The 17,207-nt window shown below is 41.1% G+C and overlaps 1 protein-coding gene across 1 annotated transcript in view; it reads right to left on the reverse strand.

Moving 5' to 3' along the window:
- BUB1B (BUB1 mitotic checkpoint serine/threonine kinase B) overlaps positions 1 to 17,207 on the reverse strand; it is a 65,708-nt gene that overhangs the window by 22,368 nt on the left and 26,133 nt on the right. Inside the window, exons 6-11 of the mRNA XM_066277118.1 lie at positions 15,519 to 15,688; positions 14,081 to 14,295; positions 13,815 to 13,906; positions 5,839 to 6,068; positions 1,343 to 1,455; positions 728 to 843 (exon numbers count right to left, since the gene is read on the reverse strand). Of these exons, the coding sequence (XP_066133215.1) occupies positions 728 to 843; positions 1,343 to 1,455; positions 5,839 to 6,068; positions 13,815 to 13,906; positions 14,081 to 14,295; positions 15,519 to 15,688 (936 nt within the window). The remainder of the gene's footprint in view (positions 1 to 727; positions 844 to 1,342; positions 1,456 to 5,838; positions 6,069 to 13,814; positions 13,907 to 14,080; positions 14,296 to 15,518; positions 15,689 to 17,207) is intronic.

Below are 17,207 nucleotides of genomic sequence, written 5' to 3' on the forward strand. Positions count from 1 at the left end.
TAAATAGAGCATACAAGGAGATACCATATTAATACGGTTGGCTCAGCGGTAGAGCGTCGGCCTGGCGTGCGGGGAACCCGGGTTCGATTCCCGGCTGGGCACATAGGAGAAGCACCCATTTGCTTCTCCACCCCCACCCCCTCCTTCCTCTCTGTCTCTCTCTTCCCCTCCCGCAGCCAAGGCTCCATTGGAGCAAAGATGGCCCGGGTGCTGGGGATGGCTCCTTGGCCTCTGCCCCAGGCGCTAGAGTGGCTCTGGTCTCGGCAGAGCGAGGCCCCGGAGGGGCAGAGAATCGCCCCCTGGTGGGCGTGCCGGGTGGATCCCGGTCAGGCGCATGCGGGAGTCTGTCTGTCTGTCTCTCCCCGTTTCCAGCTTCAGAAAAATACAAAAAAAAAAAAAAAAAGTGTATGTTGTGACAGAGACTTGCAAAAATCATGTCATTTTTGTTTTTTTAACTTTATTTATTCATTTTAGAAAGAAAGAGAAGGGGAGGGAGGAGCAGGAAGCATCAACTCCCCTATGTGCCTTCCCCAGGCAAGCCCAGGGTTTTGAACCGGAAACAGTGATCTCAGCGTTCCAGGTCGACGCTCTATCTACTGCACCACCACAGGTCAGACAATCATATCTTGATTCTATAGAAGTCAAGGAGACTTCAAGTCACTAGAGTCAAAGGTTGGTCCTAAATGCCCTCCCATAAGCACCATCCTTTCCACCAGTGTGGTCCTACCTGGCACAAGGGTTTACTGGACAAACAGAAGTGGACAGAGTCATTCCTGGTATTTCCTGAGACTCAGAAGCAATTTGCAGTTCAGTGGTCTCCTCTGTAGGCATCTTTTCTTCTTGCTATTTGCATTAAAGTAAACAAAACTGATTTGTCCCCCCATCTAGAAAACGCTATTTTCAGTCTTTGGTTCCAAAATTAGCTTTATCATTCCTAGATATCCACTAACAAAATATCTGTTCCACAAAAGTTCTTTCCATTAATTTATGTTCCTAGTATAAACTGGTATTGTTGTATTCAGTGAGCAGAGCCAAGCATATACCAAATTTCTTTAGTGAACTCCATTTTAATGGATAATGACTAGAATAAAGAGCTGATGTTAAAGATTAAAAAATGTTTTAGAAGAGAATTAAGAAGTCAAATTGTATCACATGCCACAAATTCCATTTGAAGTCACCTGTTAAATTACTTCCCTGCTCAACTTTGCTGCTATTAATAGTTAAGAAACTACAGAAAACTCTAAGTGGAGGTTGAGAGAACTTTTACCTTGTATGCTTTTAAATTGCTTAATTTTGTTTCAACAAGCTTTAGTTTTACAAATTTAAAAAAAAGAGAAATAACCTGATCACCCGCTCTTTCTTGCTCAGTAGTTTGAATTTCTTTTAGCTTCTTCTCCATCTCTTCAATTTGTTTCTGCATTTCTGCTATCTTTTCTGTACTGGTCAGTAGCTCAGCTAGAAACAATAAAGTTGGCTGAGGCATGTACTCCTCATAGCAATTTATTCTGTCAAAAACTGTCTTTGGGTCTTATGCCCTCAACATATATGTTGATATTACATATGAGAATGATATAAGTGGCAAGAAATCCTCGACTTAAAGTCTCTTATATGATATATTCAGTCAATAAAAAGTAGAGTATCTACTATATGTCAAGCACTTAATTTAAGAACATTTACGTTTCAGTGATGCAAAATACAAAGTCCTTGGTCATGTGATACTAACATTTAATTTGGGGGAGACAAACATAAGCACACAATTTAACAAGAAAATCAGTGTTAAAAATAAAGTAAAACAGACCCTGGCCAGTTGGCTCAGCGGTTGAGCGTTGGCCTGGCATATGAAAGTCCCAGGTTTGATTTCCGGCCAAGGCACACAAGGAGAAGCGTGCATCTGCTTCTCCACCATTCCCCCTCTCCTTCCTCTCTATCTCTCTCTTCCCCTCCTGCAGTCAAGGTTCCACTGGAGCAAAGTTGGCCTGGGCACTGAGGATGGCCCCATGGCCTCCACCTCAGGTGCTAGAATGGCTCCGGTTACAACGAAGCAACACCCCAGATGGGCAGAGCATTGCCCCTTACTGGGCATCCTGGTCAGGCACATGAGGGATTCTGTCTCTCTGCCTTCCCACTTCTCACTTCAGAAAAATATAAATAAATAAAGTAAAACAGGTAATGTGAGAATGTGTGACTGGGTAGGGGGATGGAGGTCAGGAGCTACTTAAGAATAGTGGTGAGGGAAGATCATTCTAAAAAAGAGACATTATAAAGTAATAACTTGAATGACCAGGGGCCTGTCATATACCGATCTAGGGAAAAACTGAACTGTAGGCAAGGGACTAGCTGGCACAAAGGGCCTAATGCAGGAACAAGATCATTATGTTCAAGGATCCAAATGAAAGACAGCATGGTATGTAGCATAGTAAGAGGAAGAAAAGTAAAAGATGAGGTTGGAGAGGTGGGCAGAGGCCAAGTCATGTGGGAGTAAAGAGGCTATACTACATTCTAACACAATGGAAAATACTGGAGAATTTTTAAGTAAGGAAGTGACATGAGCCTGACCAGGAGGTGGCGCAGTGGATAGAGCGTCAGACAGGGATGCGTAGGACCCAGATTCAAGACCCCAAGGTCGCCAGCTTGAGCGCGAGTTCATCTGGTTTGAGCAAAGCTCACTAGCTTGGACCCAAGGTCGCTGGCTCAAGCAAGGGGTTACTCGGTCTGCTATAGCCCCACAGTCAAGGCAATATGAGAAGCAATCAATGAACAACTAAGGTGCCACAACAAAAAACTAATGATTGAGGCTTCTCATCTCTCTCCATTCCTGTCTGTCTGTCTCTATCTATCCTTCTCTCTGACTCTCGCTCTGTCTCTGTAAAAAAAGAAAGAAAGAGAGAGAGAGAGAGAGAGAGAGAAAGGAAAGAAAGGAAAGAAAGGAAAGAAAGGAAAGAAAGGAAAGAAAGGAAGAAAGAAAGAAAGAAAGAAAGAAAGAAAGAAAGAAAGAAAGAAAGAGAAAGAAAGAAAGAAAGAAAGAAAGAAAGAAAGAAAGAAAGAAAGAAAGAAAGAAAGAAAGAAAGAAAGAAAGAAAGAAAGACATGATGACATGATGCCTGCCGAAACGGTGGCACAGCAGATAGAGCATCGGCCTTGGATACTGGGGACACAGGTTTGAAACCCCAAGGTTTCCAGCTTGAGCATGGAGTTGCTGGCTTCAGTGTGTGGAATCACAGACATGACCCCATGGTCGCTGGCTTGAAATATGGGTCACTGGCTTGGCTATAGTTTCCCCCCCCATCAAGGCATGTATGAGAAAGCAAACAACTAAGGCATGTATGCTGCAACTGTGGGCTGGTGCTTCTTATTTCTCTCCCTTCTTATCAGTCTATCCCTACCTGTTCCTCTCTCTCTACCAAAAAAAATGAGCAAAATGAATTGTAGTAAGGCCAGAATGACTGTAGAAATTCTAGCTGCCGCAGTGTAGCTAAAAGCTTATGATTTGGATTAAGGTAATAATGGGAATGATGATATATGAAAGATTTGAAAATTTTGGGGGTGGTAAAGTTAAAGGGCTTATTCATTAGTTGTGGGGAATGATAAGAAAAGAGTGATCAAAGATGATTTTTGAATTTTTTTGGCTTGAGTCAACAGAGTACATGGTGATATCTTTCACTGAGATGAGGACATCTGTTGGTACATGTGCGATTTGTGACAGAAATAAATAATTCAGTTTTGGCTATGTTGAGTTTAAAATGTTTATAAGGATAGCCAATAGATATGAGTCTGGATTTCAGATGAAGTGTTAGGGGTGGAAATATAAATTTAAGAGTCTACAGCTTATAAATAGAATTTATTTTGTTAATACACATCAAGGAAGAAGCTGAGAGAAGCATTTCATAAAGAAGTATTTCATCAACTGTGCCAAATAAAGCCAGATGTCAATAAAGATTAAAACTGAGAAAAAGTCATGTCTATGATCCCATGCCAAGTGGATTTGGCTAAAAGAAGTTTTCTGGTGACCATGATCAGACTGTTTCAGTGGAATAGAGGGATGTGAAGATGATTACAATTCCCAAGAAATTTTGCTATGAAGGGAGAAAAATGGGGTAGGAGCTGGATGGAGAATGGGGATAATGGAAGACAAAACAATAAATACATTAAAAGTATCTTTCTACGATGGTGAGAATGATTTAGGGAAAAGGCTAGAAGGGGAAGAAAAAAGAGCCACTGCTTTGACAGGAGCAGAAAAATGTTAATTTTAACAGAAAGAATACTAGTGTGCATAGATACAGATTATAGATATGGTAGATGTGGTGGGAGAAAATGGAGTTATCACATATTTCTTCTACTTTCCCAACGAAGTATGAAGCAAGATCATAGCTAAGGAGGGGCAGCAATGTACAAGATTTGAAAATATGAGAAAAAAATTTAGTTGTTTAGCAAAAAGAAGAAATTCACCTACCAGGAAACTAGTAAGACTGCTAGGTGCTGGTGAATGCCAATTTGAGATCTTTGGTCATGAATTTAAAGTGATATCAGTCTAGACAGTTGCATTTTTCTCCAGCTATATTTAAACTAGTGTGTGTGTGTGTGTGTGTGAGAGAGAGAGAGAGAGAGAGAGAGAGAGAGACCGAGACAGAGAGAGGGACAGATAGGGACAAACAGGAAAGGAGAGAAATTAGAAGCATCAATTCTTCATTGTGGCACCTTAGTTGTTCATTGACTGTTTTCTCATATGTGCCTTGACTGGGGGGCTCCAGCCGAGCCAGTGACCCGTTGCTTAAGCCAGTGATCTTGGGCTCAAGCCAGTAACGTTGGACTTCAAGCCAGAGGCCATGGTGTCATGTCTTTGATCCCATGCTCCAGCCAGCAACCCTGCGCTCAAGCTGTTGAGCCCGTGGCTCAAGCTTAGGTTGTTTTGAACCTGGGTCCAACATTCTATCCACTGCACCACAGCCTGGTCAGGCAAAGATAATGTCTTTTCTTTTTTATTCAGTGAGAGGAGGGGAGGCAGAGACAGAGTCCTACATGCGCCCTGACCAGGATCCACCTGGCAAGCCCACTAGAGGGCGATGCTCTGACCATCTGAGGCAGTTGCTCCATTGCTAAGCAACTGAGACCTCAGCACCTGAGGCAGAGACCGTGGAGCCATCCTCAGTGTCCGGGGCCAACTTGCTCCAGTTGAGCCATGGAGCCATGGCTGCAGGAAGAGATGGCTGCAGGAAGAGGAGGAGAGAGAGAGAGAGAGGGAGAGAGAAAAAGAGAGAGAGAGAGAGAGAGAGAGAGAGAGAGAGAGAGAGAGAGAGAAGCAAAGGGGAGGGGTGGAGAAGCAAATGGGTGCTTCTAGGTGCCCTGAATTGGACCTGGGACATCCACATACCAGGCCAACCAGCCAGGGCCAATAATGTGTTTAAGTATCATCTAAGTGACTCAGTATGTTAACGAAATAAGCCCCAGGAGATAGTCCATGTAGAGTATGAAAATTCAAGTGAAATATTTCAGGCAATAAGAAGAAAGTACTTAATGGGGAGGCATGGCAAGTACATGTATGCATGCCAAGGATCACAGCTGTCTGCTGTTGCATTGGTGACCTGAATTGTTTCTATAGTTCAGAGATTCTTTTCCTCCTTTACTTTTGAAACCAGACTTAGAGTTGCTTAGTTTTCCCCCCAGGGGTCTCATGGAAAGCAGCAACGGGAGTTCAGCTTAAACAAAGAAACAGCAGAAATCATAGAAGCACCACATAACTATATAAACAATGGGGTAATTTTCCTCATACTTAATAATATTAACTCAACCTTCCTACAACTAAGTTATTTTGAAAAGTTTGAACTAGATCAATACACATACCTTCCCTTTGCTTTTTTAATTTCTTCCGGAAAACCTCAGCCCGGATCTCTTCAAAGGAGAACTCCCCTACCCCTGCATAAATCTTCTCCTTGCAGTACATCACCTTCTCTTTCTTCTCTTCAGACGCTTGTTGATGGCTCTGAACTCTTTGCAGCAGATCACCTTCTTCCTTTTCAGGCTTTCTTGTGCTTAGAATATGGCTTATACTGGGTTCAATTTTACATGGCGTCCTAGAAGAAGCAAAATAATTATCATTCACCATACAGGTCAAATGTGTTATTTTTTACATGTTTTGACAAAACACAGTAACAATATTAGCAGCAAGACTATATGTGATTGATTTCAAAAAACAAAAACAAATAAGGTTGAGAAGAAAAAAACCTTAAAAATAATTTATATGGGTCAACAATTATGTTCTAAGTACTACTCTGTTATGATGAGGAAGGAAATTAGCCTTAAGTTAGGGTCATCAAATACCTTATATTCCTTATAGGTTGAAAAAATATCATAATACAATTTCTTAATCAAACCCACTAAACGAGTGGAAATTAATCTGTGTAATGCAGCCCATTTCCCACTGTTTAGCACCCAAAAGAATTAAGAACACAGCATTTAGGGAACTAGTGGTGTGAAGTTCAAGGTTCTCAGCTAAGGGGTAAGAATGAGAGTGTAACATAGGTTTGAAAAGAATAAAGCATAAAGTATCTCAATCAGGGTAGGGAAGATGTTCTCAATCCTGGCTATGAATCAAAATGACTTATATACCTTTTATTTTCTTATATACCTTTTTACAACGGAAGATGCCTAGTCCTTACCCCAGGTCTACTAAATCAGAGCTTTTAATGGTAGGGTCCAAGCATGTATATGCTTAAAAAGTTTCCTCAAATTGCTTAACCTGATAAAAAAAACATGTATGAAAAATGCACTCACAAACATCAAACTTAATGATAAAAGATGGAATGCTTTCCCCACTAAGATCAGGAACAAGACAAGGATGTCCATTCTTTTTTTTTTTTTTTTTTTTTTAACAGAGGCAGAGATAGACAGGGACAGACAGACAGAAACGGAGAGAGATGAGAAGCATCAATCATCAGTTTCTCGTTGCGAGTTGTGACTTCTTAGTTGTTCATTGATTGCTTTCTCACATGTGCCTTGACCGTGGGCCTTCAGCAGACCAAGAAACCCCCTGCTGGAGCCAGCGACCTTGGGTCCAAGCTGGTGAGCTCTTTGCTCAAGCCAGATGAGCCCGCGCTCAAGCTGGCGACCTCGGGGTCTCGAACCTGGTTCCTTCCGCATCCCAGTCCGACGCTCTATCCATTGCGCCACCACCTGGTCAGGCAAGGATGTCCAATCTTGCCACTTCTATTTAACATTGTACTGGGAGTTCTAGCCAGGGCAATGAGGCAAGAAAAACAAAAGGCATCCAGAAGTAAAGTGATCTCTATTTGCAGATTACTTAATTTTATATACAGAAAACACTAACAATCCACTTAGAAACTATAAAGACTAATAGCCCTGGCTGGATAGCTCAGTGGGTTAGAGCATTGTCCTGAAGCGTAGAGGTTGCCAGTTCGATTCTCAGTCAGAGCACATATAGAAACAACTGGATGTTCCTGTCTCTCTCTCTCTCTTCCTCTCTCACAGAAATCAGTAAAACTTTTTTTTAAAAAGTATGGAAAAAAAACTATTAGAATAAATGAGTTCATCAAATAAGACCAATATATAAAAATCAATTGTATTTCATATACATGCAATGAAAAAACTGAATATAAAATTAAGGAAAGAATTCCACTTATAACAGCATCAAAAAGAATAAAATACTTCAGAATAATTTATTTTAAAAAGTAAAACTATAAAGACAATATAAAGATCAGTGGTTGCCAGGGATTCAGGAGAGGGATGGATAAATACGTAGAGGAAATTTTTAGGTTAGTGAAACTACAATGTGCCTGTAAAGTCATGGTGCACTTTTGACCAGTCACAGGAAAGCAACAAAAGATGATAGAAATGTAAAATCTGCACCAAATAAAAGAAAAACTCTCCCAGTTTCTGTAGGATGATGTGGCAGCATGTGCGCATGTGTAGATGATGACGTAACACTGTGTATACAGCGGAGCAGCCCATTGCCATGCCAGTCAAGATGTGGACGGTACAGAGGAAAGTTCAGTGTGTTCTGTGGCTCGCTAAATTCGAATCCGTGACCAAAGTGCAACATGAATATGGGCACATTTATAACGAAGCACCACCACATAGGAATAACACTACTTGGTGGGATAAGCAGTTGAAGTAAACCGGCAGTTTGGCGGAGAAACCCTGTCTGGTAGGCCATCAGTCAGTGATGAGTCTGTAGAGGCTATACAGGATAGCTACCTAAGGAGCCCTAAAAAATCTGTGTGTGAGCCTACATCAAACTGCACTGAATAGGTATGAAACTGGGAGAGTTTTCCTTTTATTTGGTGCAGATTTCACATTTCTATCATCTTTTGTTGTTTTCCTGTGTCCGGTCAAAAGTGCACCATGACTTTACGGACACACTATATTCTGTATGATATTGTAATAATGGATACATGACATTCAATTTTCAAAACCCATAGAACTGTAAAACACATTTGAGTAAACCTTAACGTAAACTATTAACTTTAATTAATAATAATATATTGCTTGATCAGGCAGTGGCGCAGTGGATGGAGCGTCGGACTGGGACGCGGGGGACCCAGGTTCGAGACCCCAAGGTCGTCAGCTTGAGCATGGGCTCATTGGGTTTGAGCGAGGCTCACCAGCTTGAGCCCAAGTTCGCTGGCTCAAGCAAGGGGTCACTCAGTCCACTGTAGCCCCCGGTCAAGGCGCATATGGGAGATCAATCAATGAACAACTAGGGAACTGCAATGAAGAATTGATGTTTCTCATCACTCTCCCTTCCTGTCTGTCTGTCCCTATCTGTCCCTCTCTCTGCCACCAAAATAAATAAATAATAATAATAATACTAAAAATAATAATAATATATTAGTTTTGGGTTAATTCATAACAAATGTACCATACTAATTCAAGATGTTAATAATAGGGACACTGAATGCATGCAGGCCTCGGGAGAATATATGGAAACTCTGTACTTTCTGTGCAATTTTTCTGTAAAACTAAAACAGCTCTAAAATATAAAGTGTACTAATTTTTTTAAAAAAGTGTAAAACTTATATTCTGAAAACTATAACAGACTGATAACAGAAATAAAAAAGAGTATTACTAAAAGGAAAGACATTCCATGTTCATGGAACAGAAGATTTGATATTGATAAAACAGCAATATTCATTAAATTGATCTACAGATTCAATACAATCTATATCAAAATCCCAGTTGGCTATTTTACACACATTAATTAGATGATCCTAAAACTCATATGGGCCAGGCGGTGGCACAGTGGATAGAGCATCGGACTCGGATGTGAAGGACCCAGGTTCGAGACCCTGAGGTCGCCAGCTTGAGCGCGGGCTCATCTGGCTTGAGCAAAAGCTCACCAGCTTGGACCCTGGGATTAAAAACCTGAGAGCACCACCAGCCCCACTCCCAAGTCCTCAGACTCCCAAATCCTCAAATGGTTCTTGCATCAGTCCTGTCAGGAATATAAGAGGGAAGGTGAAGCTGTCCATCTCCTACAAAAACAATACTCTTCATCATGGTGTTGCATATGTGGGACTTGCAACTGTTCTAGGATGGGAACAACCTTGACCCCTATGTTAATATTACCTCCTTCCTGACCTCAGAAAACCACTAAAAAGAAAACCAAAATGGCCTGAAAAACCTGCAACCCCACGTACAATGAAATGCTGGTATATGACAGAATCCCCAAAAGAGACTTGCAGCAGCAGGAGCTATACCCAAGTGTGCTAAATGAGCAAAAAATCTGGGAGAACATTCTCTTGGCCCAGGAGACGACTAGCTGGTTCGTACTAGGATCTTGAAACAGAGCACCAGCCAAGAGCTGCAGACTGGTAGTGGAGCTGGGGGAAAGGACTCTCCCTGCTTGACTTATCTTTTCTTTGTGAAAGGGCCTCTCTGATGTTCAGGTGGATGGGAACTCTGTGATAGGAGGCAGGAAGAATAAAAGGCTTTCTGCCATCCTCTCCTCTGTAGACTGAATTTGAATTGGTTGTAATGAGCAGCCCCTTGGAGGCTGTGAGGTTGTAGCAAAGTTTTACATTTTACCGGGAGCAATGCCTGGTTTGGGATGTGTGGGGTGGGCTGTGTGAAGTAGCCTTTTGGGGGAGGGTGGGAATACTGTATATCTTTATTTTTAAAAAATGAAAAAGTAATGCTGTCCTAACTGGACACAAAGCCTTGAGAAAAAGAACTGACATATGCTTCAGAAGGTAAAAAGAAGAAAACTATTGGGACTTTTGTATGATTAAGGTTCTTATTGGACATTTCCCTAAGTTTCTGTTTGTTGGGTTTTTTGGTTTTCTCTGTATAGAAATTACTTGGGGAGGGGCCCAGTGGGTCCTCAGTTAGAGCTGCCTTTAAGGGAAAGAGCTGTGTATGTGGACTGAGGCCTGTGCTGCTGTGTCTTTCTGATTCTGCCTCCAAAGGAGAACAATGTGATATCTATGTATGTAAAGAAGGGCCTTTCTTATGGAGTTCCACAAAGGACCTGTATTCAGGGACCAGTGCTCTTGCAAGGGGGAGTTTTCCTCCTTTTCCCTTTCTTTACTTTGCTAGGACTTGCCCTGAATACATCTTCTACCCTACCATTTTCTTGCCCTTCTGGGGGTCATCTGGTCCCTGTGAATATGCTGGGGCTGCTCCCTCATAGGTCTCTCCCTTCATTTTTCTCTATGGGATAAAATGCTGCCTTGGCCCTTGACTTAGTTTCACCCAAGGGCATCTGGGCCCTGGGAAGGAGCCACTAGGCTGCAGATGCCAAGTGGCCGCCTGCTAGGCAGTCCTGGGGCACCTTTCCTGTAACCCACCACTCTTTTTGTGCTGCTTCTCTCCCAAACTCCATTTCTGTCACATTTTTTATAAGAATTTCCCTCATTCTACGGGGGCTATAAAGCTATTTAGTCTGGAGCCAAAGTGATGCCCTATCTGAAGGAAAGGGGTGTGGGGTTCCTTCAAAACTGGTTTGTTCCAGTGGTTTTCTTTCCTCTCAAGGGGGCTTGACTGTAGTGGTGATTGACGCCCTGAAGCTGGGAGGAAGAGACTGGGTCTCTTATCTCTTATACTCATTCCCTACCACTTGGATTTGAAATTAACTCGTGCTTTACTCCAAAGCGTTATCTTCCTTGAAAAAAAAAGGGAGAGACTTTGAGTTTGAAATTAATGTTGTTGTTTTTTTTTATTCATTTTTAGAGAGGAGAGGGAGAGAAAGAGAGAGAAGAGACAGAGAGAGAGAAGGGGGGGGCCTGGAAGCATCAACTCCCATATGTGCCTTGACCAGGCAAGCCCAGGGTTTCGAACCGGCGACCTCAGCATTTCCAGGTCGACGCTTTATCCACTGCGCCACCACAGGCCAGGCGAAATTAATGTTTTAAACTAAAATATGCTGGATGTGTTGCGTGATTGAGAAATGAAATTAAAGGGGGACGATTTGTGAACTGCCCGTCTCTCCTCATCTTCCTTCCCAGCTCTAAGGACCAGAAAGTCCCCCTTTTGCTGACTTATTCCATAACTGGAGAAAGAAGTTCCATTCATGAAACCACAAGGCAGCAAGGAAGTTTAAATTTTTCTTTTAAATTAAAAATGCCAAGGCCCTGGCCGGTTGGCTCAGTTGTAGAGCGTCGGCCTGGCATGCAGGAATCCAGGGTTCGATTCCCGGCCAGGGCACACAGAAGAAGCGCCCATCTGCTTCTCCACCCCTCCCCCTCTCCTTCCTCTCTGTCTCTCTCTTCCCCTCCCGCAGCCAAGGCTCCATTGGAGCAAAGATGGCCCGGGCGCTGAGGATGGCTCTGTGGCCTCTGCCTCAGGCGCTAGAATGGCTCTGGATGCAACAGAGCAACGCCCCAGAGAGGCAGAACATCGCCCCCTGGTGGGCATGCCAGGTGGATCCCGGTCAGGCACATGCAGGAGTCTGTCTGACTGCCTCCCCGTTTCCAGCTTCGGAAAAATGGAAGAAAAAAAAATGCCATGGATAAAACTGGCTGCTGTGGAAAGGAACTAGGGAAGTGGGGACCAGGGATGGACTTCTCCAGATGAATGGACCATAGGTGTGTTATTGACTTTTGGCCTGTAGCTCATTTTATTTTGACCCTCTATTCCCCTGATTTAAAGAGGTCTATGTATTGTACTCACTTCCCAAATGTCTTTGTGTCTCCTACTTACTCTGAAATTGTAATTTCTAATAAATGACATTTGAGAAAAACAAAACTCATTTTCAAAAAGAAACTACAAAGAAGAAAGTAAAATTTGATTGTATAAGAATTTAAAATATATTTATAATGGTTGCTACTAATGCAACATCAAAAGTGGCAAGCTAGAGGAAATATTTGCAACTCCTAATACATACTTTAGCTGGTTTTCTTAATCTATAAAGAGTCCCTGGAGCCTGACCAGGAGGTGGCACAGTGGATAGAGCTTCAGACTGGGATGCGGAGGACCCAGATTCGAGATCCTAAGGTCGCCAGCTTGAGCGCAGGCTCATCTGGTTTGAGCAAAGCTCACTAGCTTGTACCCAAGGTCTCTGGTTTAAGCAAGGGCTTACTCAGTCTGCTGAAGGCCCATGGTCAGGGCACATATGAGAAAGCAATCAATGAACAACTAAGGTGTCACAATGAAAAACTGATAACTGATGTTTCTCATCTCTCTTCATTCCTGTATGTCTGTCCCTGTCTGTCCCTATCTATCCCTCTCTCTGACTCTCTGTCTTTGTAAAAAAAAAAAGTCCCTGGAACACATTAACAAAAACACAAACTAAAAAAAAAATGTTACAGAGAGAACAAATAAGACCGCCATGAAAAAAGCTTAAATAAAAATAAACTTGAACATTTTCTATACCATATTTATTCTGACATAATTGTTCCTACAAAGATTTGAAACATTAAAAAATTAAACACCCAAAATGTGTGCTATCAATTTCTTCAGGTAATCCTTTCAAGGCTCATATGATTTGCTTAAGAATAATCTTCAATGTGCTGAGTTCTTACCAGACAAAATTTTTTTTTTAATTTTTTAAATTATTTATTTATTTATTCATTTTTAGAGAGGAGAAAGAGACAGAGAGAGGAGAGAGAGACAGAGAGAGAGAAGGGGGAGGAGCTGGAAGCATCAACTCCCATATGTGCCTTGACCAGGCAAGCCCAGGGTTTCGAACCGGCGACCTCAGCATTTCCAGGTCGACACTTTATCCACTGCGCCACCAAAGGTCAGGCACCAGACAAAATTTTTGCTCTCAATCTTATCCGTTTTTATATTGCTATACTACCTGCCATAGAGTGGAGGGTTACAGATTAGCTATGAGGAAATTTGCACTGGGACACAGAATACAATCTAGTATTAGAACTCCACTATGTTACCAATTAAATTCAATCTCTGACTGCCTGATTATCTAGTCATCACCTACTATATTCTTTCTTATAAACAGAAATACTAAGGACATTGCCTCTTTGCCTTTCTACTAAGATCAAGTGTAGAAATGAGGAGTACTAAGAAGAAGAAAAAAACATATCTGGAAGGAAAGAGCAGGATCAGAGGAAGAACTATCATAATTTCTAATTCCTATCATTAACAAAGGTATAACATCTCACTTAAATCAGTGATTATCTTTGACTTACAGCAATGTAAATATAAACTTATTAAGTTTATTTCTTAGTAAAAATATTATCAAATGATCTGTTAGCCCAAACATACTCAAAGGAATACAGAAATAAAGAAAACACAAAACTTTGGTTACTTTCATACCCACAAAGAAAATGCCTTGGGAAATCTGATAGGTGCCTCTGCCCACGCTTAGTAATTTCCATCTCAAAAAAACCCTGAGTCCAACTCACATAACAGGCTGCTGTGCAGTCTCTTCCACATATGGAGTAAAATTGGGAAGCACAGAGGGTACAGCAGTCACAGAAGCTGTACTGCCACGAGGCTAGCAATGAAGAAGAAAACGAAAATTACCATAGTTTTACATTCTGACAAACATATGCAGGCTGTATCTAATTATTCAAGAGGAAATAAAAGAAAAGATACTAAAAATATTCCTCTACTCTAAATCTGAAGTTTTTGTTATGTTGGCAAATACATTGGATCTAAGAGTCCTTACCCTGTACTCCAAAGGCCTGCCTGTGTTCCAAGGGCCTGCCTGCAGCTCATTTTCTTTGGCCCTGGACACAGGGGGTGCTATCCATGGCTGGACTGTAGGCTTAGACAGCTCTGCTATAGAAGCCTCATCAGCATTTTCATCAAAAACAGTTATTCTAGAATTACTCTGCATTGGTTGAGGAAATGAATTTTGGAGTCCTCTGTTCTGGTTTGTAGCTAGGAGAAAATATTAAAACCATGTAAAATCTTTAATTATTCAACTTAGATGCCAGATAAGGTTACTTCCATTACCACTGAATCAAAGAGATTTTTACAAGTAATTAATAACTTTTTAATCCATTCTGTTTGTCACTTATACTCTTGTTGCTTTCCCTCATCTACAATCATAGATATAAAAAAAACACCCAAATTCTACATCTTCCTTAAGTCATCATTCTAACTATGTCTAGTTTTATCAGAGACTACCCTAATCTAAATATTCAGTTTTCAGTTTAAAATTTTCTGTCAATAGAAATCAGCTGAGATGTACCAAATCTAGAAAAGAAAAATTAAAATTAGACTATTTATTAGGGGTATGCTCTGTGTGGGGCTGATTATTAAAATCAAGCTTCATCATGATCTGAATCAAATGTCCTTTAGGCCCATATACTCCCTTATATGCTAATTCTAGGATCTCCAAGAAACATTCTAAGAATAAGAAAAGAGTAAGTGGTTTAAAAAAAAAATACTCTCATTTACATGTCTAACTGCTATATATTTAGTTAAAAAATGCTCTCTGAACCTTTTTGTTGCTGGGAAACTAAAAGTTCCCTAACAATAGTGAATTTAAAAAAGCTTATTGTTATAGACAAAAGTGAAATGGTTACCAGAATGGGGAATATGAGAAGGGAAAGGGAGTAGAGAGGGACAGATATACGATGACAGAAAATGATTTGACTTTGGGTGATGGGCACCCAATGCAATCAACATTTCAAATACTATAGAGATGTTTACCTGAAACCTATGTATTCTTACTGACCAATGTCACCACATTAAATTTAATTTCTAAATTAAAAAAAAAGCTATTGTTCTTCTTTAGGTGTATAAACAAAGCCCAATTTCTGATTCCAAAAGACTGAAAACCATGTTAATACATTCTCTGAGACTTTGGTACATGTAAACTTGACCTTGACAATACATATATTTTTTCAACTAACAACTCTTAAACTCTTGATGCTTCTTATATTAAGTTATTCTTAATTAAGACACAAAACTGCTGACAAGTTTTGGTTTTTGTACACACTAATATCTCTGCTCTCCTTAGACTTTCTTCTTTTTGCTACCTAGTACTCAGAAAACTAGGACAATGTCTACATATGTTTACATATTATCGCTTTACATAATTTGCCTACCACCTGAGACTAATAAGAGTTTCCCATAATAACATTTAACAAACTTACCCTTGAGAGCACCTCCTGTACGACTGATTGGAGCTTTTGCTATCTTTCTTCCTTTGCTCTTTAGTTCAGCCAGTGTACTTCGCTGTGGTACAGAGGATCCAAAAACTTCCTCCTCTCCTTCTTTCTCAAGTGCCAACAGAGTTTGCCGAGTCACTCGAGCTTGGAATTGTCTAAAATAAAAGAATGAGCAATTAATTTTTGGTGAGATGAACACTACTCACTAGATTCAAAATTTCTAATTTGTTAAAACAAACAAGGGAGGATAGGATGGGGAAGAAAAAAATAGAATTAGCCCAAAGAAAATGTTTCTTCTTTCAGGAATAAAGAAAGCCACCTGGGGATCAGAGAAGGTTTTGGCTAAAATGATATAGCTTCCCCTTTAAATATCCAAGTTGACCAATTGAAAATACTCTGAAGATGATCACCATTAGCGTGGTTTGAAGATAAGATAAAGGTGATGAACATTACAGAATTTATTAAGATCAGAGTTTCCCATCTACTTTTGATTATAAAACTTTTATTTAAAACTTACTTTTAAAAATTTTTTAAAGAAAAAATAAAACACCCTTAATAAATTGAAAAAGAGTACTAAGCACCCAAATACTTTTCATGTAGATTTACCAATTGTTAACTTCTTGCCACATTATTTTATCACTGTCTTTATGTGTCTCTTTCTCTCTCCATACACTGCTCCCCCACTCACTATTTTTCCAAAATCATGTGAAATAAATTTGCATCCAACATAACATTTTACTTGAGCAAAGCTGGCAGGAGTTTGAAGATTAAACTTCTTTTTTATTTTTTTATTTTTTTTATTTTTCTGAAGCTGGAAACGGGGAGACAGTCAGACAGACTCCCGCATGCGCCCCACCGGGATCCACCCGGCACGCCCACCAGGGGCGAAGCTCTGCCCACCAGGGGGCGTCGCTCTGCCGAGACCAGAGCCACTCTAGCGCCTGCGGCAGAGGCCAAGGAGCCATCCCCAGCTCCCGGGCCATCTTTGCTCCAATGGAGCCTTGGCTGCAGGAGGGGGAGAGAGACAGAGAGGAAGGAGGGGGGGAGGGGGGGAGAAGCAAATGAGCGCTTCTCCTATGTGCCCTGGCCGGGAATCGAACCCGGGTCCCCGCACGCCAGGCCGACGCTCTACCGCTGAGCCAACCGGCCAGGGCCGAAGATTAAACTTCTTGTGCTGCTGCCAAAGTTCTTAGTAATAACAAAAGAGGGGAAAAAAAGTGCAAATGCTGGATAATATATAGAATAAGCCCATGATAGTCACTCTCTTTCTCACTGATTAGAATTAAAATCTCTAGACATAATACAAAAAAACTAAAGCCCTGGCCAGGTGGCTCATTGGTTATAGCATTGTCCCAAATGCCGAGGTTGTGGGCTGGATCCCTGGTCAGGGAACAAGCAGGAATCAACCAATGATGGCAGCAAAATGGGTGTCTCCCGTCCCCACCCCCAAAATAAAAATAAGTTTAAAAAAAAGCAACTGAGGGCTTCTAAAAAGTAAACAAAACAAAAGTAAGTGGACTGTGAGAGGAGTCAAATTTGAAGAAACAACCCACACAGGGTTGTTTCCTGTTTTTTTTTCTCCTTATTCTCTTTTCCCTTATGGTTTTGAATTGTTGCCACGGTGCTGTGGAAAGCTAAAATTCCTAGAGAAACCTCATCTTTCTGACCAGAGGA

This window comes from Saccopteryx bilineata, chromosome 4 (genome assembly GCF_036850765.1).
Source record: "Saccopteryx bilineata isolate mSacBil1 chromosome 4, mSacBil1_pri_phased_curated, whole genome shotgun sequence".
NCBI lineage: Eukaryota > Metazoa > Chordata > Mammalia > Chiroptera > Emballonuridae > Saccopteryx > Saccopteryx bilineata.